General features: G+C 44.6%; 1 protein-coding gene across 3 annotated transcripts in view; it reads right to left on the bottom strand.

Annotated features, from left to right (window-relative positions):
- The window catches only part of FRMD4A (FERM domain containing 4A), a 341454-nt gene that overhangs the window by 141612 nt on the left and 186791 nt on the right, over positions 1–13051 (bottom strand). For all 3 annotated transcript variants that reach the window (XM_079778679.1, XM_079778678.1, XM_079778680.1), the window contains exons 4-5: positions 12545–12637; positions 1545–1629 (exon numbers count right to left, since the gene is read on the bottom strand). In XM_079778679.1, the coding sequence (XP_079634805.1) occupies positions 1545–1629; positions 12545–12637 (178 nt within the window). The remainder of the gene's footprint in view (positions 1–1544; positions 1630–12544; positions 12638–13051) is intronic.

Raw genomic sequence — 13051 nt, 5'->3', positions numbered from 1 at the left:
CATGCTGGGGGCCAGCAGAGTGGCTGTTTATTTTAAAAATGTTCTCCTAGTGGTGGTTCTCAACCCAGGGGGTGCTCTGCAAGCACCTCTTTCCCGGAAGGGAAGGGGTGTTTGCTGGAAATGCGTGTGGGCATGTGGGCTCTCCAATGAAAGGCAACACTATTAGCATATGGGGGATCTGGGTGTAGAGCAAAGGACTGTCCCACCCAATTAAGAACTGTTTTTGAATAGACATTCCTCTAAAGAAGATGTACAAATGGCCACTGAGCATATGGAAAGATGTTCAACCTTACTATTAGGGAAATGCAAATCAAAATCACAACAAGATAAGACCTCACACTATCAGGATGGCTATTTAAAAAAAACAGTAACACAGAAGATAAGTGTTGGAAAGGATGCGGAGGAATTGGAACCTTTATCCATTGTTGGTGGGAATATAAATTGGTACAGTCGCTATGGAAATCAGTATGGCAGCTTCTCAGATTAAACACAGAATTACATATGATCCAGCAATACCACACTTCTGGGTATACACTCAAGACAACTGAAAGCGATACAGATATTTATAAACCCATGTTCATAGTAGCATTATTCACAATAGCAAAAGGTGAAAGTGACCCAAGTGTCCATTGATGAAGGAATGGATAAACAGGCCATGGTATATCCAGATAATTAAATATTATTCAGCCTTAAAAAGCAAGGGCATTTTGACACATGCTGCAACATGGATTAATCTTGAGGATATTATACTAAGTGAAATAAGCCAGTCACACAATAACAAATACAGAGCAGGGCAAAAGTAGGTAAATAGTTGTGAGTACATGAAACACAGAGTTTATTTTTGTATTATTATTTATTTATTATTGTATTATTTTCCACACAAACAAATGTAAATCTGCTTTTGCTCCACCCTGTGCTGTTTGATTCCACTTATATGAGGTACCTACAGCAGTGAAATTCATAGAAGGTAGAAAGGTAGTTACTAAGGTCTAGTGGGAGGAGGAATGAATTACGTGTTTAATGGGTACAGAGTTTCAGTTTTATAAGATGAAAAGAATTCTGAAGATGGTGATAATGATGTAAATGCACTCAGTATCAGTGAAATGTACATATATTAATGGTTATGATAGTGAATTTTATGTGTATTTTAGAACAATTAAAAAAATGTGTCTCACTCTAAGTCCAATAGCATCTCTTTGAGAGATGCTGCTAGAAAGTCTAAAAATGGTGAGAAATAAATGCATTTGGTTATAAGTTCATTCATACTAGTGAGACCTAAGATGACTAGTGCATTAGTCATACTTGTCTAGATTTCCTCTTTGTGCCAGTTGTCAGGTTAAGGAGGCCCCTAAGATCAGGTTAAAGAGCACCTCAAGGGCCAAAACCACACTATTAAACTGGTAGCTCTAGTTTCATGAAGTTGTCATTTATTTATAGTAATTAATTTATAAGTTACTCCTACTAAGCCTTAAAAATCACATGAGAGACAACTTGGGCTTTCCAGCTTCAAAAGATACTTTCAGATTCCAATGGGAAACTCTTACCTTGTAGATACAGGACTTAGCATTCAGAAAGAAGAGCTCAATGGTGGCATTATCCTTTAGGTATGAAATGCTTTCTATGTAGAACCTGGAAGAGAAAAACCGCAGATGAATCACAGAAGCACCGACCAAGCAGATAAATACTGTTCTCCGAGCTACAGGATTTGACATGAGGACTAGTGCTCCCCGTCCTAAATGAACACAAGAAAAAGGAGTGATTGGTTATTTTCATATGATTCCATTTATAGGACCATCATGCCTGATAGCCCTTATCGTGGCAAAGAACTGGGCCTGCCATCAGCTTCTTAGAGTGGGCTTACACTCGACCATCAACTTTCTTTTTCCTTACCTGCTTTCCATTTAAAAAAAAACAACAAAAACATTATTTGTTTTCAATACAGTACATTTTTGTCCTAATCATTGTTGAGCTGGATTTTCAAAAGATAGTTTCTTCTGCTTAATCAAACCAGGGGCCATATTCTCTGAGAAATGGTTATGACCTGTCTTCCCGAAGGTGGTGAAGTGTGGTCTGATTTCTGCACATGCAGAGGACTGTGACACGTGTAATGCTGTAGTATTAATACATATTAAGCCACACGAGAATTGAATTTTTATCTAGATGGAGCTCAAGGACTTTTTTTTCAGGATGAAACATGCTGAAATTATTGAAGTTTACATTAAGTGCACCTTTACACATTGACTTTAGAGTTTATTAAATCCCTTAATTAGATAAGGATCAGCTGCACTAAGAGAGTAGGTGCTGTGATGAGAGGGAAAAGAGGAGATGGATGAAATGCAAAGCCTTGGAAGAGGAGAAGCTCTGAATGGGTGTGACAACTCTTGGGGGGCCCTGGATACTTGCCACGCAGAAACTGGGGATACCAAGAGTAGACTGCAGGTGAAAAGAGAAGAAACGAATGGTATAATGTTCTAGAACAGCATTATAAGATGATGGAAAGGATCCTGGGGAAGAAGTCAAGAGGCCAGTGATCTGGTCCCAGCTCAGTGTGATTTCGGACAAGTAACATAATCTCTCTGGGCTTCTTTCCCAGATTGTAAAAGGAGATAGCAGGACTTGGTCAGCAGTTCTACATCTAAGAAATCTACTGCTTTTAGGTACAGGAAACTGATTCAGATTAAAACAATAACAACAGCAAAAACAATAAACCAACATTACATAAGGCAAACAAAACATGTCCATATGCTAGGTCAAGTCCACGGTCCACCAGTTAGCAATCTTTTGTCTACAGACTGACTAAATAATGTGTTCTATCATTTTTCAAATGTGCACGGAGGCTGTTGTAATACATTACAGATTCATTTAAATTTAAATTCACTTAAAGTATTAGCAGGTATTTCCAATCAACAGATATCAATACAATTACCATCACGTAAGAGTCTACAGAATTTTTGGAAATCACTTTATGGCCCGCATTCTTGCAAAGCCTGGGAATGAGAAGTCTGGGTGACCTCTACCACACCTCCTCTCCTGCAAAAGTAAATGAATGAGTGAATGAATGAATGAAGGCATGTGCCTCCCAGAGCCGGTGCCGTAGGATGTGGATGCCTCCATGTAGCATCTGTGGTGGTGGTCTCAGAAGAACTGTCCAGTTGTATAACTTTCAGTTCCCTAATAATGGAGACTTGCAAAGCAGTAGCAAATTCTACATCTCAAAGCAAAATACGTTAAAGTTGATTTAATTGAAATCTACATCCACTGTAAAGGGCTTTTGGAAAGGGGTAGTCAGAATAGCAAAATGGAAAAGGAAGGAAGGGAGGGGAAAACCCAGGGGAGTAAAGGGACAGGAGAGGAGGGAAGGAGGGGACGAGAGGGAAGAAGGGGATGAGAGGGAAGAAGAATGCCAGTTCAGCTGGGTGACTTGCAGGTGTGGCTATTACAGATGAAACTTGCTTTTTGCCTTTGTTCAAGCTATTCCTCTCACTGGCCCCCCAAACAATCTCCCACACCCTAACTCACTCCAGCCCTTGGCTCAGGACCATCACCCATTTTATCTGATTCCACTCTCTCCCCACAGAAGCCTCCTTTCCCAGGACACCCTCTGCCTGTGGCACTGCCTCAGGGTCCTGTAATTTTCTGCTCCCTGGGAAGTCCCCTAAGGAGGCTGCTGTTGTTCCCTCCTGGTCCTAGTGCCTCTCCAGCACCACTACAGTGCCTGGCATGGACCTGAGCTCACTATGCATCTGTGAATGAAACTCTCCACTCACCATTGGCTGGAGTTCTACTGGACAGTGAAATGGGCATGAAGGCAATGCAGGAAGGAGAAGAAACACATGGTTTCCCAGATGTCACAAAATTCTAGGTTACGGGGTTTTATATTCCACATCCAGCTCTTGCCCCTGCTCCTCCCTCACTGTTAACATGGAAAGTTGTTCAGACAGAGCTGCTGCCCACCTTGACTCCTAAAGCCAAACGACAGCAGAGGTGTCTGGGTTCAACAGCCAGTGAGCTGAGCTCTGTAATAATAATTGTGAGTCTAAACCTGTGGGGTCTGGAGTAACTTCATTTCAAAGCAATGCCTTACAGCTTTATTGCATTTGCTTTCATTTTTGAGAATTTAGGAGTGAAGACATTCTGTTTCTCCAGCCCCAATTTTCTCACCAGTATATTAAGGAAACATAACAATTCCATTATCAACTCTCTAATAATGGAAAACTGAAATGAGAGGGCAAATTCTACCTTTTTATTTTTGCAACAACACTCATTTCCACCGAGTTCTGTGTTGTCTGGCTGTCCAAGAGGCAGGAAGGTAGAGGAAATAACAAGCATATTCTCGCATGAAGAAAGCAATTCATCTTCTCTTGACACAAAGTTTCCTGTTAACCTTTATCACCAAGAAACAGCCTGGAAAACCCTGTGAGTTCCAGGCCTGTCACATTATTATTCTATAACCAGGGATAGTCAACTCATCCTGAACTTTCCATCTGTGCTAGAGAGCTAGTCAGTCAAAATGCCTAGAGAGAAACGGGCCTCAGACATCTCAGTGCACACCCCAAGGCCCAACGCCCCGGGGAGGAGAAACTTCCGGGGAAATGGCAAATGATGGTGGTTTCAGTTCACAGTAGAGATTTTCGATTTTTTCTCTCTCTTTTTTTTTTAAACCAGTTTTGATTTATTTTTCTGAAAGCCTTGTCAAAGGTACACCTTTTCGGCAGTAGGTGGCGATGTTGATTTCTTTAACTACTACTCTGTTCACAAAGAAAATTCCAGGTCTCAGGGGAAACCCCCCAAAATGAGCATTTTCTTGTAGATTCAGAGAATCTGAATGGACAATTCCAAGTCTGGTTCTGTACTAACCATGGGTTAATACCCACATCTCGGGCCTCACTGACTCTGGAGGGCCCGTCCTCCCAGCATTAGCCTATTCCTAGAGATAGTAAAGGACTCACCTGGGAGCACACCCCTCATACACAAACCAACCCATCCGGAGCCCACCCCCCTCCGGTCTCCTCTCCAGGGCTCTCACACTCAGGGCCAGACCCACCCACCCTACTCACTCCAGGGCAAGGAACCAACAACTTGGGACAGCCCCTCAGGCCCAGATCCTCTGAAATTATTCAAAGTAGCCAATCCTCACCCATTCCTCCCCCAGAAACAACAGAGGCTCTTGCCCCCAGTTCCCTGTCCACCTGGCCTGGTGTGTCTGTGCCTCTTGGGAACTCCGAGTAGCAAACTGCCTTTTCAGTGGCAGCTGTCTCCTGGTCTATTGGCCTCACTGTACCTGAACCATAACAAAACCTACACTTGAACAGGTTCTTCAGCAGACTTGGCAGGACTGGATCTTAGGGCTTTTTTTGAAGCAAAGGAATACCGGGCCAAGAGTGGTCTTTGGGCTCCATGAGCAATGCCACACAAAACCTGGCCCAGGTGACCCCAACCAGGATTGTTTTATCACACTGTCTGAGGTAGGACTAAATATGCACCAGGTCATGTGTTTGCACACATCACATATGCAAGAGGCCCTGAAGCCCTCAAGTCGTGGGAGCCTCTGACTGCAGTGGACCGAACACTGTGCAGCCGATGGCATCTGCCAGGTCCCCACTCTGGCCCCTCACTCCTCCTCTTCCCTCTCACATCCACCCCGCACACTGGGAATCACTGAGAATTTACAGCAAGTGTTAATTAAATGGGCCAGTGATTTCATTTTGTAATAAACAGAAATGTCACATTTGGGAAGCTGACTTTTCGTAGCAGAAAGGAGCAACCACAATGAGAAGGGTAAGTGAGACTGAGTTTCTGCGGCCAAATGTCTGATGGTTAGAATTTCAATGGCACAGAAATCTTAACTGGGACACCCAGTTGGGATCTAGCAAGTTCTGGTTAGCAGGCACCTCATTTTACACCCATGTTCCTGTGAGTGACAGGAAATAGCAATTGGTGTCTCCAACAGTCAGGAGACACCCAGTCAGGCCATGAACTGCCTCTAAAATCCCTCCTCCCGAATTAAAGCTTCCTCTTCCTTTTTTTCTATTGCCCACTTCAGTTCATTGTTTATGAAAGTCTACATTTGAGGAGACAAATCTCATCCCCATTTATTTTCCTATGAACAGGGAAGATGACCAGAGCTCCAGGGACACTTGGCCAGAGAAGACTCAATTAAAGGAATAACCAGACATGGAGGATGTATTCTAAGCACAAACTTGTGTCTGTCAAAAGGCAGAGAGCCCTGGATGGGTGGCTCAGTTGTGTGGAGTGTCATCCCATACAAGCTCAGGGAGCGAATGGGAGGCAACCAATCAATGTTTCTCTCACATCAATGCCTCTCTCTCTCTCTCTCTCTCTCTCTCTCTCTCTCTTTCTCTCTCTAAATCCTGGGATGAGGTTTTAAAAAGACAAAAAAAATAAAAAATAAAAAAAGACAAGAGACTTCCTTAGGTGGGTTGGTAAATTTCCCTTATGTTTTTTCTCGACCTATTTCTTAAGTCTGCCTGGTAAACACTCTCAGAGGGTCATTATTCTTCAATTTGGGGAGCCTGCCTCATGGCTCTAAACAAAGGTCTTCATTGAATGGGATCTCAGTCATACAGTGATCACTGGGCTACCTGTAAAGTGTGTGAGAAGTAAGGGGTGGGGAAGAGGAGGCTGGACAGGCATGCAGAAGTCACATCATATCAGACATGCCAAAGATATCCTTAGTGTGTCAATGGGAGTCCAGAAAAATTATGAGTAGGAGAACAGATGAAAGTTTTGGAAAGAGACTCCATGGAAACATATAGGAGAGATTGAAGGGGCCAAGATCAGAAGCAGAGATGAGCACAGAGTAAGGGATGGACATAAGAGCTAGTTAAGATGCAGACATAACAGGAATCAGTGACTGAGGGTAGAGAAGGGAGCAGGTGGGGCAGAGCAGGTTGACACCAAGGTTGATGCCCAAGTTTCTGGCTTGGGGGGGGCTAGATGGGTGGTGGTGCCAATGACAGAGACAAGGAGAGGCCACAGAAAGAAGAGTAAGTTTGGGGGCAGAAAGTTGACATCATTTGATTCAGGCAAAGGAGGGCAGAGAAGTGCCTGTGGGATTGGGGTCCTAGCCTCCACTGACCATGGGGTGATGGGACCAGAAGCTGGGCTGCCACAAAGCATGGGCTCTGTGGGATGTGGGAAGTGCAGACCCATCTTCTGAACCTTTGCTGTGAACAGAAGGGGAAGCCCAGGGTGGCAGCTGGAGGAGGATGCAAGTCATGGGGGGAATTTTTTTCTGTTGGGGTGGGAGTGAGGTGGCCATGGGGGGGTAGGGATACACGGAGAAGCAGCTGTTTAATAAGGGAAAAGGAGAGAGGAGATGAAAGGGGGCAGGCTCTCTGAGGTGGTGGAAGGGACTGGGCCTGGAGGACACTTGAACCTGCCAGCCTTGGATGATGGGACAACGGTCACTCTTCCTCTTCCTGTGTGTGTGTGCAGTAGGTGGGTGAGAAGGCCACAAGTTGAGGCAGATACAATTAAGTCTGTGGGTAAGGGCATGGAAGGCTGATGGAGCTCACTGTACTAGCTTTTGTTTTTTTCTGCAAAATCATAAAGCAATGTTGCCTTCTTGGAGCAAAGGGGGTGAGCTTCTGGTTTGGAGTCTGCAGCAAGAGGGAAGGAAAGCCATTGTGGGCATGCAGAGGCCATGAGCAGGCACACGAACAGAACTGGCTAGAAAAATCGATGATCTCTGTGACTAGTCACAATCATTCATGTGCCCACATGCAGTTGTGTGCCCCCCTCCCCCGCTCCCTCATGACTACACTCAGCAGCCGAGGAGTAGAAATAAAAAAAGTATGTGATTGGTATGTGTGTATGTGTGTGTGTGTGTGTACTGCACACACATGAATATATGTGTGTATACATGTATATATGTGTGCCAAGCAGCAAGGGGAGGGGAGGTCCAGGGTAAGGAAGTGGTTGCAATTGTGCATAGCTGGGTTTGGACTGAATTGGCAAAGAGATGACAACAGACATGTCTGATTGCACCTCCTTCACTCAATGAGGAGTTTCCAACAGGCCAAAGCTCTGTGACCATGGGTCTCCCCTTTAGGGACGCTCTGCCGATGGTGTCTGAGTCTGCAGTGCTGATCAGGAATGCCAGGCCTGGGGGATTGCTCTCCATGTGCCTTTCACCCAGTGCTGGGAGCACCTGTCCTCAGCACCACTTCTGCCGGGTGCTGGCTCCGCAGACATGGCAGGTGTGGAATGCCAGATGAGCCCAGGTCACAGATCTTGAGTTGGGTGCCTCTGGCCCTCTCTGCAAAGGGGGAAGAGGGGACCATGGCAATCTCTGATAAACAGTCATAGTGTCACTTGTCACTTACAAGGTGAACGGGGAAGGGCCCAAGGTTTAGAGTCAGATCTACCTGAACAGATGCCATAACTTACTAGTCATGATGGCGAGAACGTACCTGACATTCCTGGGCACCCACCTCCTATCTTTAATTAGGAATAATAAATAGTACCTGCTTCAAGGGTTGTTGTGAAGATTAACAATCATCCTGAATAATGAACAGTTCCATCCTCTCTGACCTTTTTCCTTTTTAGGCCATTATTAAGACCCAGAAGCCACAGTGATCACTCCTGGGGATTTGATGGATGAGCTGGAGGGAGCAGGTCGATGAAGGTGGGGCTCTTATACCTCCATCCTGCAGTCACACTGCTTGAGGCCCTCTGAGGAAGAAATCTCATTTAAAAGGCTTAACTCTGGCTTCAAGGCTGAAGCAGAATTCTCTGAGTTCAAATTCACATTATTCAATATACTTGGATCTTATTTTTCCTATTCAGTTGAATGGGGCGGTAATTCTGCCCTCACCCTCACAGATGTTTTGTTTTTGAATATGCCTTACAAAGGAAGAATACATAAGTGCCAAATAACAAATCAGGCGGGCATGGAGGCCAAACTTAGACCCTCGGTCACACAGGGTTAATATTTCCACTCGATGAATTCCTAAAACTTGGCTTTAAGGCGGCCGGTATTTTCCACGGTCTCTTTCATCAGGTGGTTTTATCCCCCTTTTCCACAAGGCTAACTGTACACATGTTAAACAGATGTAATGTAGAGATGTTTAAACAAAAGCAGGGAAGCTCTGAGGGACTGGAGTCAGGCTGCCTCCAGGTACGCCTGTGTGATGGATGCTGGGCGGGGGCTGGTCTTATTAGGAAGGTCAGTGTCCCCACATAGGAGCATCTGCCTCCTCTCTCAGGGAAAACAAACTATCGGCATTTGTTCCTATGCTGCTCAGCTAGCTGAAAAGTGGAGACTCAGGGTCGTGGGGGTTCCAAGAGCCAGGGTCCTCCATAGCTGGTGCCCAGGTGACACCTACCCTGGGAGGCGGGTGCGATAGATCAGGTGACAGATGAGGAAAGGTCAGGGCAGAGAGATTTTGGAAGTGGCAGCAGAATGAATGCACATAAGAACTGGAGGAAGGAGGACTTCAGCATTGAAAGCCTAGATGCCTGAATGGATAACGATGTCACGGATTGGAAGGAACCACAGAAGATTTGGGAAGTGGGAGAGAGTGGAAAGACAATGACTTTGGGACCTGCTGAGTTTGAAGTTCTCAGGTGGCCAAGAGGAAATAGGAACCTTTGGCTCTCTGGAAAAATCGGCTTTTGTGCTGAGCTGGAGAAGGAGCTCTGCCTGCGGCCATGCTGTTAGAGGTCTGTCTGCAAGTGGGTATTTGGAGAGTTTTTCCTAAGGAGCGAGCGTTCTGTGAGGTGCCTGCTGTGGCCCACCAGGAAAACGCGAGGCCGATGGCAGAAGCATTGCTGGGTCTTTGTCACCCCATCCTGGTTCTCTCTGTTGTCAACATGGGTCAGCATGGAGCGATTTGGAACCATCTGCATATTCTCAGGGACAAACCCTTCAGCTGGCAACCTCCTAGCACCCCAAGCTTTCCTCCAAGGCTGGGTTCCCCCAACTCACAAATAACTTGGCTCATCACAGACACTTGAAAAAGAGGCGTGACGTGCAAGCAGCCCAGCATTTCCTCTTCTTGGTGAATGTTGTTGCAAAGCCCCAGGAAGGAGGAGACAGCCTAATGCACGGCACGTGTGCTCAGCCTCCTTCCATTGCTCTATAATGTTACTTCTCCTCTTATCTGAGAAAATGTAGACACCATTCAAGAGAACATGACATTGAGGGGACATCTGTAACCCTTTCCACAATAAAGATAAAAGTTTTAAAAATGAACAAATGATCTGAAGAGACATTTCTCCAAAGAAGATCTATAAATGTCCAATAAACATAAAAAGATGCTCAACATCATTAGTCATTAGGGAAAGGCAAATGAAAGCCTCAATAAAACAACACTTCATACCCTCCAGGATGGGTATCATCAAAAGTTCAGATAACAACAAATGCTGCCAAGGATGTGGAGAGATTGGAACCATCATCCATTGCTAGTGCAGCCACCTGGTAAAACAGCTGGAAGGTTATCAAATGCTAAACACTGAGCTACCCTGTGACCCAGAAATTCTACTCCTAGGTATACACCCAAGAGAATTGAAAGCATGTTCACACAATAACGTGTACATGACTGTTCAGAGGAGCGTTGTTCACAATAATAAAAAAGTAGAAACCAGACATCAATTGATGAATGGAGGAATACAATGTGACATATTCATTCAATGGAACATTATTCAGCAATAAAAAGGAATAAAGTCCTGATTCATGCTACAACATAGATGAACTTCAAAAACATTATGCTGAAAGAAGACACAAAAGATTCCATATTGTCTGATCACATTTATATGAAATGTCCAGAATAGCCCTAATGTATAGAGATAGGAAGTTGATTCGTGATGGCCTAGGGCTGGAGAGGTGGGGGATATGGGAGTGGCTACTAATGAGTTTCAGGGAGAGGTGTGGGATGAAAATGTTCTAAAATTGAATGTAGTGATGGTTGTACAGCTCTGTGAATGAACTAAAAACCATTTAATTGTACATTTTAAACTGGTGAATTGTTGCAGTATGTGAATTATATCTCAGTAAAACTGCTATTTTGAAAAAGTGGGGGGAAATAAATCTGCACCAAAAAAGGAGAACATGACATTGAAATCATACCCATCAGTAATGAAAATGGCTGAGATTAGCTCTGATACGTTTGCAGCTGTTAAATCAAAAAAGCATTCAATGCAAATTTAAGTTTACCTCACCAGCTGTGGTAAAGATACACACTCCTGCCTGTTAAATGGGGCCCTTAACTCTGATTTTAGGCCCTTCAGTGTCTCCTGTGGTATCGGGATGGCTACATCCAAAACTGCACTCCTGGGGTGCTCTTTAAGAACTGAATTGTTGCCCTGGTCAGTGTCGTTCAGAGGTTGGAGCATCAACTTGTGCACCAAAGGGTCACAGGCTATATTCCTGGTCAAGGGCAGGTACCTGGGTGGCAGATTTGACCCCCAGCCCCCTCGGGGTGCATACCAGAAGCAACCAATCTCTCTCTCTCTCTCTCTCTCTCTCTCTCTCTCTCTCTCTCTCTCTCTCTCCCCCTCCCTCCCTCCCTTTGTCTTTCCCTTCCTCTCTCTGTCTCTCTTACCTTCCCTCTCCCACTCTCTCTAAAAATCAATGGAAAAAATACCTTTGGGTGAGAATTAACAACAAAAAAAGAACTGAATTCTGAATCGCATGTCCTGCTCTTGGAGTACTGTTCACACATTTTAAGAGCTGGGCCCATGGAATGGGTAGAAGAGCTACTGTCCACTGGAAGACTGAGCCATTCACCCTAAAAGTCTCTACGATTGTGTTTCAATGAAGGTTTTTGACAGAAACCTTATAGAAGGTTCTGGCTCCACCACCTGGGCTCCGATTCTGACTTTGCTTACGATCTGTACTTTGCCCCAGAACCCATGACATGACCCCTCTGGCTTCACACAACCTTTGGCAAACCAATGCGATAAGTCTGGTGGATTTCCCGAGATAGTTGCAAATATTAACTACAAGAAGCAAATCTAGTTCCCTGTAGTTACAAAATAACACTTATAATAGATTAGTGAACAGAAAATGACCATTGTTTCTGATATATTATGCCATATACTCCATCACTGGGAAATGCACTGATCTGTGGCTTACTGCTGGGGTTCAACTACTCCTGTTTGGGATAAATTGGTAAGTTTCAAAAGGTCAAGTGGCACTTGTGATAGACAGAAATAATATACAAGCTTTTGTTATGTAGCTTCAAACAGCCACCAAAACAGAGCCCAAGAGTTTGTGTTATTATAAGAGACTCAGTTTAGTTTGAGATATATGTCCCCCCCCCAAAAGGCAAAAAAGGCTCGTTTCTTTATTTCACACAAGCAGCCTATGCAAGAGCACAAACACGTGTGTCATGCACACACACTGAGATGCCTCACACACTCACGCCCTATGTTTACATCTATTGGAAATATAGCTACGCCATGACCTCTACTCCTGGTAATGAATCAAGACAAACTTGATTTTCCTTTCTTTTGATCTCTCTACCCTTCCAGACTTGTCTGAAAAAGAAAGAAAAAGAGAGACACCAGGCGTACATACCTGACACAGAAGTATAAAACCACTGGTCCTGACTTTTTAGGAAAGTCGTGTTCTAAGACTCTTCGATCTAGCTGGAGCCAGTTTAAGTGTCCCCTGAGGAAAATAGAGACAAAGTGATTAGAGCTTTGGATTTTATAGAAGTTTCTTGTAACAAAGGTATATGTACAGCAGAATATGCTGGATCACAGTTACATATGGACTTTGCCTCACTATGAAGTTTTCAATTTTGAAGAACCCAGAGGAGTGACCTAGGGAATATGCATGAGTGGGAGATACTGTGCGACACAAGGGAGGAGACTGACACTCAGGCAGTCAGGGGTTGGAGCCCTAGCTGGTCTGGCTCAGTGGATAGAGCGTCGGCCTGTGTACTGACGGGTCCCGGGTTCAATTCTGGTGAGGGCACATGCCTGCATTGCGGGCTCCATCCCCAGTACAGGGTGTGCAGCAGGCAACAAATCAATGATTCTCTCTCATCATTGATGTGTCTCTCTCTCTTTCCCTCTCCCT

The sequence above is a fragment of the Cnephaeus nilssonii genome (genome assembly GCF_951640355.1).
Source record: "Cnephaeus nilssonii genome assembly, chromosome: 1".
NCBI lineage: Eukaryota > Metazoa > Chordata > Mammalia > Chiroptera > Vespertilionidae > Cnephaeus > Cnephaeus nilssonii.
Note: the sequence above shows the minus strand (reverse complement) of the source record. Positions and strands in the feature narration are given on the sequence as shown.